Source organism: Lissotriton helveticus, chromosome 3_1 (genome assembly GCF_964261635.1).
Source record: "Lissotriton helveticus chromosome 3_1, aLisHel1.1, whole genome shotgun sequence".
Taxonomy (NCBI): Eukaryota; Metazoa; Chordata; class Amphibia; order Caudata; family Salamandridae; genus Lissotriton; species Lissotriton helveticus.
The window spans coordinates 232,094,017-232,109,346 of NC_136061.1; the positions used below are offsets into that span (position 1 = coordinate 232,094,017).

General features: G+C 47.5%; 1 protein-coding gene across 2 annotated transcripts in view; it reads left to right on the plus strand.

Moving 5' to 3' along the window:
- Nucleotides 1–1,808: 1,808 nt before the first annotated feature.
- Nucleotides 1,809–15,330, plus strand: part of ATP2A3 (ATPase sarcoplasmic/endoplasmic reticulum Ca2+ transporting 3) — a 471,091-nt gene continuing 457,569 nt past the window's right edge. Inside the window, exon 1 of one of the 2 annotated variants that reach the window (XM_078679687.1) lies at nucleotides 1,809–2,523. In XM_078679687.1, the coding sequence (XP_078535813.1) occupies nucleotides 2,406–2,523 (118 nt within the window). In that variant the 5' untranslated portion in view covers nucleotides 1,809–2,405. The remainder of the gene's footprint in view (nucleotides 2,524–15,330) is intronic. The other variant, XM_078679686.1, reaches the window with a different exon arrangement.

Sequence of the window (15,330 nt, forward strand, 5' to 3'; positions counted from 1 at the left end):
TCTCAATTTTGCGATTCGCAATTTGAAAATCGCAAACTGAGAATAATTTGAAGGGTGCAGGGGTGTCCAAAGGACACCCTGTTGCAACCCTGAAATAAGCATGGGTGCACATGTGGTGCATGTGCGTCACATGGCAGTTTGAAAAATACAAAAATGGGCATTTTTCAAGGAATTCGCAAATTACCACCAACTTCAAGTTGGTGGTAATTTGCGATTCCTTAGGGACAATTTGCAATTTTTTTTGCTTAATACATTGCATTTAAGGAATCGCAAAATTTGCGATTCCTTAAATGCAATTGCAAAATAAGGAATCGCAAATTTTTGCGATTCCTTATTTTTCACCATATTTTCCTTTATCGGCGTTTGCGAATGCGAATTTGCTTCATATATATGGCCCCATGACTTTTATTCTTAAAACAAACCTTGACAATATCGAAAGGCTGCTTTAGTCTTATGCACTAAGAGGCTGGAAACCATGGAACTTTAAAAGTAAAGCCCTTCTAACAAGCACTAATATGGCAATCTTTTATTCGAGTATGTCTGCAATGAGTATGCAGAGCTCTCAAATATCTCAGGTTCCTATATGAGTTTATATGTGAGTGCCACATCCAACCCAGATGGTTGCTGTGTTCCTCAATGCAGAGAGCTACTGGGTGGAAAGCCAGACCTGGGAGACGGCACCATCCTTTCACATGGGGCAACTTAGCACCTATGAATTTTCTTTCCAAATGCTGCGCTGGGAGCAGATGCGCTTGCGATCAACCTCTGGACGCGGAAGATTAGAGAAAACAGAGAAGCAGGCGCGCACGCTGACGCATCCTTTACATAGTTTGGCCGCAGGCCTCATGGAAAATACAGAGCGGTGATCAGTTCTGGCCAATGAAAAGACGGCAGGAAGGTGTTGAGGGCGTCGCTATTCCGCGGCCAACCAATCAGAACTCGGCAGGTAGCCCGAACAGCTGAAGAGGGGCTGGGGATTTCTGCAAAGTAACCCACACAATACGGAAGGCGGGAGAGCTCTTTACAGAGCGATAAGCATCGGTGTAAGGAAACACCGAAGTGGTGTTTGCAGAGGGAGGAACAGGGCAGGGCTGCGGGTTCCCTGGCAGGGCGTGGGCGAGCACAGGCGCACACCTGGTGAATAGGGTACAGCGCTGCTGCTGGCACTGGGCAGCAGGGCAAAGAAACACTAAAGTGAGTGCAGCTCCGGACAGCCCGAGTGAGGGCTGCTGGTGACGCTGACGTGATAAGTGAAATGCAGAAGAGGTTAAAGTGACGGAAAAGTGCAGGAGGCATTGGGCTCCACGCTGCCTGTCTAACACTCGCTTGGGGGGTGCAGGAAACACGTTTAAGGAGGGATTATGGTTAAACACTGACCTGCCATGTGGGGGGGGGGGGAGTCTGCAGATTAAGCTGAAATAAAGCTCCCGAAGTGCAAACCTGTGAGGGCTGCACGCACTCTAAGGGCTGCCTGTGTAGTCTGCAGTCAGGCTGCACGTGAGAGCTGCGGAGCCTCAGTCAGCACAGCTGGTTGTGAGAATCCAAGAGCGCCTCGTGAGGGCGTAGATGGGTGGAGGCTTCGCGGCACTGACTGCATGGGGGCTTCAAACTAGTTTGGGGGCGCACGGAGTGGTGCCAGTTCGTGCAGGTTACAACGACTCGGGGTGTAGTGAAAGTGACTGTGGGGCGTGCACAGTGTGGGACTGCGGGTTGCACAAGTGGGTGCTGCTGGGCTGGCACTGTGGGCGTCATGTGGGGGCTGCGAGGCCACAGCAGAGATTAGGAGCCGCGCATCCCGTGCGCGGGCTGCAGTCTGGAAGTGAGGGCTGGAGGGTGCAGACCAGGGTGAGACACATCTGCCTGAGAGGCTGCAGAGAGTAGTGTGGGGGCTGCGGTGCTGAGAGTAGTGTCGGGGCTGCGGTGCTCCGCAGGGGGTGGCCCCGTCTCGTGAGCGGGCAGCACAGAGTTAAAGTCGCACCGCTGGCCGCGGGCGCTGCCACCCGCCGGACCGGCCTCTCTGGCTCCACTTGGCGCGCCCGGGGGCTCTGACAGCAGCAGGGTTTCCTCTGAGGTGCGCGCAGAGGAGGGCAGGGCTCGGGGAGGAGAAGGCGGATCCCGGCCCCGCACACACCTTTCGGGAGAGGAAGTCAAGGTGCAGCTGGGGAGGAAAGTTGCAGAGCTCTGGGGCGCGCGGCAGCGGCAGTCACGGCGAAGGCGCTCCGAGGAGAAGACCCCGCGCTCTCAGGCTGAAGGGACGGCTCACCCCCATGCCTGTGACAGCCTGAGCGGGAGAGCGCACCGGAGCACAGCGGGCGGCATCACCGGAGCACAGCAGGGGAGCCCCTGCACCGCCTGGAGGAGTGCCCCCCGCCGGGCCAGCGGCCCCTGCACCCCCGGAGCCCGCCATGGAGAACGCGCACGCCAAGACCGTGTCCGAGGTGCTGAGGCACTTCGAGGTGAACGAGAGCTGCGGCCTGAGCCCCGAGCAGGTCCGACGGAGCCGGGAGAAGTTCGGCCCCAACGGTCAGTATGAGCTCCTCGCGCGCCCATCCCACTTGACACCGCCTCACGCACCTCACTCCGCCTCACGCACCTCTCACTCACCTCACTCCGCCTCACGCACTTAAAAGCGCCTCACACTGCCTCACGCACCTCTCACGCATCTCAGGGGGACCGGCCGCACACCTGCCGTGGTGCCTCGGCAGCAGGTTCTCGCGTCTGATGCCCCCATTATGAGGGTCCAGAAATGTTTTTTTGAGATAAGGGGTCCCAGTGACTATTTATGTTGACGTGCTGCTGTGCCCTCCATTTTAGGACCAGAAGAAGACTATTTCGACAAATCCCAAATATCACATTTTTGGGTCGCAGAATAATTTCAGTTTTGGGTTCACACAATTCCGTTGTCTAGATTCCCTCGGTGTTCCCCCTTTTTACAGAGATTACCACAGCGACTCCTTTTTGGGTTGTGAGGGTCCAATAACGTAAACTTTTTATGGGATGCTGCAAATAATTGCCTTTGCGGTGGAGGATCTACATTGCCCCGTTTTTTGGATTCCAAATGCCCCCTTCTTAGGACAACCCCCTCCAATAGCCCATTGTGGATGTAACACATTTATTTCTGTGTTCCCTCAATGTCATTGGGTTTCCTCATGGTTCACTTTTGAGGTTCTCACGATTGCCCCTTTTGAGGTCTTAATATCCAATTTTAAGCAGCTTCTACAGCACATCCTAATTCTGGGTTGCCACACCATGTGCACCTATTACATGGGCATCTGACAGTGTCTCAATGTAGGTCCCACAAGATTGTTCCACAATAGTCGGCCTCTAAAGGTCTCCCTTTTTAGAGTCCCACAATGACACTTTACTGTCCATCCCAAATTGTCCCCATTTTGATGGCCACAGTGTGTCACTTATATGAAGGGGGGGGGGGGGTAGAATGGAGAAAGAGAAGTGTTGCAATGTCCTCGTTTTCTGAGAAGCCCCAAAAATACTCCTATTATAGAGTCTTAAATTGCTTGCATATTGGAGTGTCTTAATTGACCTTTTTTGGGGTGTTCGATTATCCCACAGTAAAGGGAATCACACAGTGTTCTCTTTGTTAGGGGCTGCACGCTAACCATTTTTGGGGGTCCCACAATGCTGTATTTTATGTGGGTCCAATAATGCCTCTATTCCTGGGTGATACTAACTATACTGTCCAGTTATTCGTGGTTCTCATAAATTTGCCATTTTGGAACCCCTAATATATTACTTTCTAGACTCCCACTACTCTTTATTAGGGCACAACAGTGTAACCTTCATGTTTTACCTCAGTATCTTTTTTTGGGGGTATACTTTCAATGCCCCTTTGTTTGCAATCTTGTAATGTTCCTTTTGGGGCCCCAAAATGTGCCTGTTTTTGGAATTCAGAATGTCCCCTTTTTTAAGGCCACATTAGGTCACATTTCATGGTGGTTTCAGACAATGACTTCTATTTGGATGATTCTGTGTTCCTATAAATGTTCCATTATTGATGGAGGGATACAATGGTCCATTTTTGTATGTGTGGTGTTCCCAAATGGGCTTATGTTTAAGAGGTTCTCCACTAAACCCGTTAGTCTTGCATTGTCCAGAGTGGGCATCATTAAAATGCTCACAGATTTAGTCCCACCGCGCCTCTTGATATGACCACACAATGTCGCTCTTGTGGTTCCCATAATCCTCATCATTTGGCTTGCACAACTCCTGGTCAGGCTCCATAGTGACTGGTGACACGTGCTCCCTAAATTTGGGGTGATGTAGGCCAGAAGCTGTCCTCAGTATGTTAATGATGTTAGCTGCTGACCCTGGCTCCTGACAACATTATGGAGCTCCCCATTCTAGTCCTAGGTACTGACAGCTACCGACTACCATTGGATGCCAGTTGCAAACATTGCTGAAATGACACCCATCGAAAGGGCCTCCAAGGCTCTCCATTGTGGGAAGTCCTTGACATCTTGCTTTGACAGCTTATAGGCTGGGGTATAGAGATTACTGTGACTTCCTTGGAAAGAAAGAAAGACTTTCTTGAATTTAATTTTCTGCTCTGTGGAGTGTTGCAACCTACGTTCAACGTGATGTTGTGTGTGGGATGCTGCAGCCCACATTAAACTTGGTGCGCTCGAGAGTGCTGCAGCCCACGTTCAACTTGACACGTTGGTGGTCTCGCTGCCCACCTTCTCATGTACAAACCCTTATTTGAGAGCTATCGCTCTTCAGTACCGTGGGTGATATATTACTCTTTTATTGTGAAATGGGTGTGAAAGTACCCCCAGGCTTGTGTATAACGTGCTATGATTATGAACTTTGCTCCATTGGACGGTGTGGTTTGATAGTATGTGACCCTAGAAGTCACACTGTGTTTTCACTTTACAAATGTGAACAAATGTATCGCGTTCCCCTGTGGGTGTGAGGGTGCTTTTATGATGTGAGTGTCAGTGCAGCCCCTTTAAAAACAATCTCTTGTTGGTGCTGCTTCTGACACCAACCTGGGGGTGATTCAGTTCACTTTTAACCTGTTGGTGGTGCAGCCTGGTACTTTCATCCTGATGCAGTCATGCAGTGGTGGTGGAATAGCAAATGTTCATTATGATGTATTTGGAGTGGGTAGCACGCATTCACCCAGATGCAGTGTGGCATGACACCGCCCACGTTCACCTTGATACACTGTGGGGTAATGGAGCCCTAATTACACTTTCTGCACAGTTGGGTGATGCAGCTGAATTTAACCTGCACTGGCAAAGGAGGGTGATAAATATTCCAACTTTCCCTAAAAGTGATCAGTTGAGTAAGAAGTATGATGAGGAAAGAGTAAATGTTCTGATTACGCAAAGTTTTTTTTGGTCTTTGTCATTACTTATTTACTCATGAATAGTTACCGAGGATTTGTACATTATTGATTATTCTACAAGGAACCATTGTTCTATACGAATATCTTCAAGGACAGCATTCTGCATCGTTTCCACGACTGCGCAGTCAATGAGTATGAGTTGTGAGCCCAGGACTTTGATGTTTTATAACCCCAGCTTCCTGTGGTTGTGTTTGGGTTGGATGACATGCTTGTTTCCAGAAGTTTATTGGGGAAGCAGCATGTTTAAGTATTCTAGATTTCTTCCTCTAGACTCTGTAGATAGAGCTTAGTACAGTGAATTGGATTCTTTAGGGCCACGGTGGAGAAGCAAACTCTTCTTCGTGGTTAGGTGTAATCGGAGTGCCCGATTTTTGTTCTATCGGGTTATCTGTAGAGAGGATCATTCTCCGCATTGTGTGCTGAATGTTTGTGCTTTTAACGATGCTGCTGATCTGCTTTGAACAGGTGGTACTGCCATATTTTACTATAAAAACAACCCACACACACAGAGGAAATATCAATACCTCGTGAACCACTTGCAAAGTGTGCACTTGGTCATGTACGACCTGCCAAACTGATAGAAAGCTGGGGGGTCCAGAGAAATGTGAGCAGGAGAGGTTCTCTAGATCTTCTCATAGGAGACCACTTCGTGGTTCTCGTGGCTTATCATTCCTGCTAGCCGGTGAGCCAATAGGGACCGAACACAACTAGACGAGTAGTCCTGGAAAGCTACGTAGACTGTGACATCCAACCTTATGTGGCTGTGTAACCTCACCCCACCAGTCAAGAGTAAACCCTCTTCATGTTCTCCATTTTTTGGAGGGAACAAGAGTAAACCTATTTAAACCAGTACACAGTGAACAAAACGCACGAGTGCCTTTGACAAATCGGGCTGAGTAACTCAGAACAAATTGCAAGACACATAATTTACAAACTGCTTAAAGCGATCTTGAACTCTGTGTTCTGCAAACATTTTATAGCCCATTTTTTCTGTAAGACTTCATTGAGGTCTTAAGGGAGAAGGAGGTTCAAGAGGCATTTATTTTTTTCCTGCCACGTAGAAATGTTACATAACAGAAACATTTAGAATTCTGCATCTTTTCACAGTTTCGGTTAAGTCTACGATATTGTCGAGTGGATATCTTATGACAGTTTTTATAGCATGCCTCCGGTTACTGGAACACACAGAGAATGTCGGATCCCCAATCTGCATCTAAAAATGCTCAGATCTTGCAGCAGTTGAATATTCCCCTCACTAGGTTCTCCAGTAGAGTCCTCTGTACAAAGAGATGGTTCTCCCTGTGGTAGAATTTCCAAGCCGTGCCTGGCTGGTAGAAGTAGTCAGTAGGCTGTACCCGCATGACGTGGAGGGGACCTTCATGGAAAACTGGCAAGAGATGTTGTGAGACCTGGTGAAAGCAGGATGTAAACCAGAGACGCATTATCTTTCGGTTCAAACTATCCCAAGATGGTGGGAGCACTGGACACCTATGTGGCGAAATTGAATGATCGCCCTGTAACAATGACACTGAATGGATAAAATTGAACTCGGAGAAAGGCATTCTGTGTGGCTGTTTCGCATTTGTACTATGGCATTATGCCAAACAATTATTTGATCCTAATAAATTAGGAGAAAGAAGAGCTCAATTTCGATGGCTGTATTTGGTTGCAATAACATTGGAAGAGTTCTGTTCATTCTGTCCATAAAAGGCCTTTTCTGTTTCACCACCTCATTAAAATATGTTTGACCTGGCTTTCTAGGCAGCTGATGATAAAATGCTGATTATAAAATGCTGCAAACGCGCAGGAAGGAGTCTAGAAAGGACTATGTAATTTATACATGGGTGATTTTATTGAAATATGTTATTGTAATAAGCGTCCACGCACCTATTTTAGAAGAAATTTGAGAATTGCATGCAGTGATGGCTTGGGGCTAACTGTAGTTTTTGGAGGTGCTCCCCACTAATATGGTATTTATTTCTGAAACAGAGCTATTTAATTAAGGAATGTAAATAGCGTGCAATACACAAATGACGCAGACACACATCGCACGCTCAAATCATTTATGACCATACTAAAACTAGCATCTTTATAAGCAGAAGAATGAGATAATGAAGAAATGTAACAATGAGGAACTCATAATGTCGAAATGTGTACGCGGAAAATTCAGTTTAACATTGCCACTGACAAGAATGAAGCAACAATTAAGCAGATTGCGATAATTAAAAAAATGCCTGGCAGTTCTAACCCTTATTAACTACACCCAACACCAACTTACCCTTTTCTTAAACTGTTACTTATTTTGATAATAAAACAAACGTGTATGCTTATTTTTTATTTTTTTATCTAAAAGTACAATTGATCGCACCACTTTTTAATGTCATTCTTATTACTGTTTGTGTCCTTTTTCTCACATTGTACTAAAACTATACTACACAGTTTGCAAGTTACAAGTCAGAATTTGGTGAACAACTCTGTGATTTGCAGTGTGGCAAATCGTGCACTTGTGTAGATGTAGTTCAAATTTCCATATCGTTGCCACAAATGAAACACAAAGTTCAATTCTCAGCCATCTTCTGGTGCTCCTCGGTTTCCCCCACAAGCGCTTGCAGCTACCCGATGTAAATTGCTTTACCCAGTTTGTCTTGTGTACATTTCTGCCACAGTGGACTTTGAGTCGATTTTCCTTCACTAAGCTGCCTCTCTGGATTCTACCTTGGTCACTATTAGCCATTAAAATGCCATTTTCTTCACTGGTGTGATGTGCTTTTTCGGTAGCCTGCACTTACACTGAAACTCAAGGTAGTGCCAAGGGCCTGTCTAAGCTACAGGATCACCTCCACTATGGTTCTGCAAAAGCAGAGTTTCTGCTTCAGAAGCATTTGTGGCTGATCCGACTGAACTCTTGTTCTTGGTGGGGGGTAGCAAGTGGCATCTACTTGTACCCACTGATCATCAAAGTAGGAGCAATTTTACACCGCCGACGCTCTGATCTGGGGTGAAGGTGCCCACTGTCTCACCTGCCAGTCTGTGAGGTTATGGTGAAGAGCTGAGCTTTCATGGTGGGTTCCAGGGGTCTCTGTGAGGGTTTGAATCATAGCCAGGTCTCAAGAGGCTGCCTAACTCTGCAAACGGAACCCCAAACTGACTTTGGGAGGTGGCTTAGTCCCCGTCTGGAAGTGGAAGAGGTGTGGTGCAGCGGCCATGGCAGCTGACTCTGGAACAAGGGTGCTCACGGTTCGATCGCCGGCGGCAGGTTAGCCCAGCACCATGTTACTCTGGGCAATAGCTCGCTTAATCTTTCCAGTGGCCCCCAGCGCATTGACAGCCTTAGGGGTAATTGTTTGCGCTTTACAAATACTGGATTATTTTATTTATTAGAGCGGGGTCCTGTAGTTCCTTCTGTAAGACCTGACGGGCATGTAACGTGCAGAAGATGATTGCTTTTAGAGTCATAGCTTCTGGTGTGTTTGTACAAAATACCATCTTTATTGTTTTCGTTGTAAAGTTTTTGTGTCTTTGGTTATTTTGCGTTCCTTGTGTTGTGCTGCAGAATACAAACGTAGTGGGTAATTTGTCTAGAAGGAGATCCATAATTGCACACCTCTACGTAGTCACTTGTTCAAAACCCACCTTGGTGTCGAGTGTTGAATGCTTGTTGATGCTTTGCTCCTTGGCCCGGATGGATGTGGTTCACTTGGTGTTCCATCAGCTTACCAGCGGGCAAACACTTCGGGCCTAAGTATGAGTTTGGCGGTCTGAGGATTGCCAAACTCGCAGTGGCGGTCTGGCCACCGCTGCACCGGCAGTCTGACCGCTAGGTTACGAATTGGGCAACTCGACCGCCATGGCACTGCTGCAACCACCAGGGATCAGAGATATGTTGGGTGTGCAGCTGTCTGAGGGCCGCAATATGCTTGGTGGTGCCCTGCAGCACCGCCAAGAATATTACAACTTTCCTCACTGCCAGCCGTCTCACTGAGGTTCTTACTCCATGAAACTGCTGGCAGGGAGTAAAGAAAGATGGCCCTTCAGGGCCCCCCTCTTGGCCCTGTGCAATTGGGTCCATGCAGGGGGGCACATGTTGTGCCCCATGTGCATGCACCCCATTCCTGCATGCCATGGACTGCACAATCCATGCCGTGCAGGAACGTGCACTGGCAGTCCCGCTGCGGTGCAGATCAAGGCTCACATATGACCCTTTAAACTTCACCGCTGTGGGACCCCCACAACGCCCGTCCACCAGACCACGATAATACTTGTAATCTGGTGGGCAGCGGCCCTGTTTGTCAGTGTGAGAGTGGAGCGGTGGCGTGGCAGCCCACACCCCAAACTCGTAATCGGGCCCTTAGTACTAACCCAAAATCACAAGTGCCATTCTTGGCATTTCATTAGCGAGATTAGAGATGATTTGATGACCGGTAGGAACCATGCTGTCTTTCCCTTCAGATTGGGAGGTGCTTTTTGTGGGATTTTATCATGCACTCAAGAGACTGCAATAGTGATTGGCCTCAATTTAAAGGTTCCGTCCACATTTTCCACATCCTGGGAGCCGAAGGCCATTGTTTTCCCACTTATCACCCTACCTCCTAACTTCAGAGACAAAGGGAAAAGGGGAGTAACATTATAAAAGAGTGAAGGATGTGTTATTTGGTAGTACCAGCCGTACTTGCTTTTGGATCAGCAAGTGAGGTCCACACACATCAATTTTTAGGATGTGCCAGATTGTTGATGGTAGTTTTGTGACTGAGTGGCATAGTTATACTGAATCTGGCATGGAGGCACACCCCGAGAACGGGGCAGAGACCACCCAGATCATTTCATGAAGGACTTTCACCGTCCACCAGCCCAGCTGAGGACTCGAACCTGGGAGCCGTGGACGAAAGGCTCTGATCCCTGTTGAGCCACTGATGTCCGAAACACTCCAAAACAATCTCCTAGAAAGTGTTTAAATGCTTCTTGGCTTCTCAGGTGTGTTCTGAGAACATACATTGTACATGAGCCTTTTTATTCAAAGCATTCCTATAATAGTGCACACTGCTGATCCATGTCTGTGCATCTTTCCAAGCAGATGCTAACCATACATAAGTACATAGAGAGTGGTGGCATAGAGCTCTTAGGTCATCCAACCTGCACATTGTTCTGTCTGGTACAGCAAAGCAGACCCATTTGATTCATCCAGGCTTGTAGTTTCTAATGTCATTTTTCGTGTCGCAATGACTATGAGACGAGGATCCAGCATTTTGTTTAAGGAAGTTTTGGCATACTTTGGGCCGCAGCCCTGTGAATATTTAGACGGCCTCAGATGTGCTTCATTGAGATCTGTGCACACTTCAGGTTCCTCTGGGCATACTTAAGATACCTCTAGGCATACGTCAGGCACCTCTATGCATACTTCAGGCAGCCATGTACATACTTCAGGCAGCCATGTACATACTTCAGGCAGCCATGTGTATACTTCAGGCAGCCATGTGCATACTTCAGGCAGCCATGTGCATACTTCAGGCAGCCATGTGCATACTTCAGGCAGCCATGTGCATACTTCAGGCAGCCATGTGCATACTTCAGGCAGCCATGTGCATACTTCAGGCAGCCATGTGCATACTTCAGGCAGCCATGTGCATACTTCAGGCAGCCATGGGCATACTTCAGGCAGCCCTGGGCATACTTCAGGCAGCCCTGGGCATACTTTAGGCAGCTCTGGGCATACTTTAGGCAGCTCTGGGCATACTTTAGGCAGCTCTGGGCATACTTCAGGATGCTCCGGGCATACTTTAGCCACCACTGGGTATACTTCAGATGCCTCTAGTCATACTTCAGGGAGCTCTGGGTATTCTCCAGACAGCTCTGGGCAGGTCTGGGCGTATTTAGGCAGCTTCATATGTTCTTCAATGAGCTCTGTGCATACTTCTGGCACATCTGTGCATACTCAGGCACCTCTAGGCATACTACACTCACCTCTGCATACTTAAGGCCCGTCTGTGAATACTCCAGCAAGCTCTTGACATACATTTTACAGCTCTTGGTATACTTCATGCAGATGTACGTCAGTCAGCTCTTTGCATACCTTAAGCAGCACAGGGCATACTTCGTGCTGGTCGTGGCATATTTGAACAGCTGCATATGTTCGTCATTGAGGGTTAGACATACTTCAGGCAGCTCTGTGCATACTTCAGGCAGCACTGTGCATACTTCAGGCAGCTCTGTACTTACTTCAGGCACCTGTGTGCATACTTCAGGCAGCACTGTGCATACTTCAGGCAGCTCTGTACTTACTTCAGGCACCGGTGTGCATACTTCAGGCACCTTTATGCATACTTTAGGCAATTCTGTGCATACTTCAGGCAGCTCTGTGCATACTTCAGGCAGCACTGTGCATACTTCAGGCAGCTCGGTACTTACTTCAGGCACCTGTGTGCATACTTCAACCAACTCTAGGCATACTTCAGGCAAGTCTGCGAACTCTCCAGCCAGCTCTTGGCATACTTCATACAGCTGCAGATGTATGTCAGTCAGCTCAGGCATACTTCGTGCTGGTCGGGGCATATTAGGACAGCTGCATACGTTCCTCATTGAGGGTTAGGCATACTTCAGGCACCCCCGTGCAACTCCAGGCAGCTCTGGGCATACCTTGGACAGCTCTGGGCATACTTCAGGCAGCTGTGGGCATACCTTTTACAGCTCTAGGCATACTTCAGGCAGCTGTGGGCATACCTTTTACAGCTCTAGGCATACTTCAGGCAGCTGTGGGCATACCTTTTACAGCTCTAGGCATACTTCAGGCAGCTGTGGGCATACCTTTTACAGCTCTCGTCATATTTCAGACAACCCTGTGCATAAATTATACAGCTCCGGGCATATTTCGGTCAGCTCTGGGCATACGGTGGGTAGCCGGAAGATAGAGTTATGGCATCTCTGTGCATCCTTGAGGGAGCTTCGGCATACTTTAACCAGCTTTGGCCATGCGTCTGCAGCACTGGGGCTGTTATGCAGCTGCAGATAGACGTCATGGAGTTCTAGGTATGTTGTCAGTCGCTCTGGGAATACCATAGGCATACTAGCGTGTGCACAGCAGCTCTGGGCAGGGTCGGACAGAGTTATAGGGCAAACTGGCAGCGCCAAAAGGGCTGGTCTCACAGGTCAATGTGTGGGCTTCTTTGTCGACTTCTTTTTTGGTTTGTTTTATGGTCTGCTAGACCGGTTTTAGCTGTTGATTTCCCTGATAATACCGCAAACAATTCCTACAGCAAGCACACGAGCATGCAGTCTTGCTTACCTTGCAAAACACCTATACATCGTGTTGTTTACGACTTCAAGACTGCTCTGATTTTCAAATTTGGGCCACTTTTCAGTCGTCTTATTCACTAACGAGGCCAGTATTATTTTGGTGCCCGGGTCTGACCAAGGCTGTGGGCATACTTTCCCTGCCGTTGAGCATTCTTTAGCCAGTTCTGGGTATACTTCTACCACCTCTGGGCATACGTCAGCCAGTTCTGGGCATACTTTCACCACTTCTGGACGTACTTTAGCCAGTTCATCACCTATGGCCAAACTTGTACCACCTATGGGCATAGTTTCACAATTCCTGGGCAGGCTTTGTCCACCCCTGGGATACTTCAACCATTCTGGGTATTCTACACTAGCTCTGGTCATATCTAAACCACCTCTGGCCATATCTAAACCACCTCTGGCCATGCTTTCACCACCTCCAGGTATACTTTCTCTGACTTTGAGCAAAATTCAACCTGTTCTTTTATATTTTCACCACCTCTGGGATACTTCAGCCAGTTCGGAGTATACCTTCACCACCTCTGAGCATGCTGTAACCAGTTCTGGTTATACCTTAACCACCTTTTGGGCGTACTGTAACCAGTTCTGGTTATACCTTTACCACCTCTTAGCATACTGTAACCAGTTCTGGGCATACTTTCACCACCTCTGGCCATACTGCAACCAGTTCTGGGTATACTATCACCACCTCCGAGCATACTGTAGAATGAAATACATATGTGCTTCAGGTCCGTGCAAAAGACGCTGAACGAGAATGCTTTCTTTTTACTCTGCAAGTACGAGGTATTCAATCCCGGGGTTCTCCCTTTGTTTTAATAACTACAACTCTGTAAAAAAAATGTTTTAAAGTGTTGGCCGATGAACGCTCAGGCCTTGTCACTGAGTACTTTGCATGCACTGACTTCCTGGTGGGAGTCGAACACTCAGCCGGGCCATTATGCAAATCAAGATCTAGCAGAGGTGGGTGAAGGAAGACTTCCCCTTTGTAACCTGGAAGAAAAGGGCCTCCTGCGTGCACAAGTGTGAAGTGGGCCACGTCAGACCTGTGTTAAAACAAGGCAGTAGCCATCTTTGATCGTTCGGATGTGCACCACGAGAAGGAGCTGCTTGCTCTTTGCCCACATTGCTTTGAGGAAGAGAGGGCAGCACAGGCCACTGAACCCTGGGTTGTATGAAAAAGGCCGCTTTATTGAAACAGGTGCACATTGCAACATAACCTGGGCCATTGCCTTACAAAACTTTTGCCTCACTATGTATCTTTATTCACCTACAAAAAACTAACCCTCACCCCTAAATTAACCCTCCCCCGATAACATCTTCAAACTTGAATCAGTGCTGCTCAACTGAGAGTGGGACCTCTAAAAACCGTTCCCTTTTTTCTACCTCACCTACCCTTTGAACCTCATTTAACTGCCTACCTAACCTTTTACTGCCTATGTTGTTCAGGCATGAACTTACTACCCATTCCCCTTCAGCCTGAACTGCTGCTGACAAACAATAAACATCTGTAAATCATGGCAACTTCTCAGACAACCAAACACATAGCTCCCCTTGCACACCTGTACCAATGGAAATGACTGAAAACAGGGGGCACATAATAAAACCCCTCAAATGTATTTGTTTTAACCTCTAACGAAAGGGGTGAGAGGGCGGGGACAGAAAACGGCTAAGGATTGCCAGCCACCATGCTTCCACGATAGAATGGTAGCTGGCAACCAAAATGGAACCCCTTTATATGTTGGGCTGTATCATAGCCCAAAAAAAGCTCAAACCGACCGTGCAACCCTCTGGACTGCACCACTTCCCCCAAAAAAAAACTAGGGGGCAGACCTCCCTCTGGTCTGCTGCCCCCCCAAAACCCCATTAGCCATTGTTCAGAATCCTTCTGCTGTATTACAGAACTTTGCAAAGGACAGAAACTTTGCAATGGTGTCAAACTCCTGTAAATCCGGATTCACATTTTTGCTGTGTGTGTAATCTGCAATAATGACAGGGATAGCAGCCTAAAGTTCTTCAGCAGAGCATATTCTTCAGTTTTTAAATGTGTAAGATGAGACTCGGTTCAAGGCAAACTTGGTTCACTCCATGTTTTTTTTACAAATGTAGTACATACAGTGCAACATGAGTTTCCTTTATTTTTCCTACAGTTTACTCACGGGCCAGTGTTTTATTCTTCTTAAGGTATCTCTTGCGAGTGCAAATTTATTGAATAAACTATTGTTTCTGTGTTTTACTGTGGTTCCATACTCAACTTTTTTTGCATAAGTATTTTTGTTATTTATCACAACGAAAACATACATTGTGGTGATGTATGCAGGCTCAACACATTGTATACAGGATCATTAATACATTTTGCCACAGGTAACATGACCTTGTAAGTAGAGAAAGAAAGAGTTCCAACATGGAAGAAGAAAGAAAAGGGGAGAAAAGTTGGAAGGTTTCGTTTGGGGTCTGGTGGTCGTGCTGGTGTTTGGGAGGGGAGGCAGAGAGAATGCGGCATGCTCTGGAGTGTGGGTATTGGTGAGGGCTTACATGTGGTGGTACAAATCATCATCAGGAAGTGTTTAATCATTGGGGGGGAGATTCTCGGTGGTTAGCGGGGGACTCCATGTATGAAATATTCCAGAGAAGAGCTAGGCATTTTGGGGCAGATGTTATGTGTTGGATATATA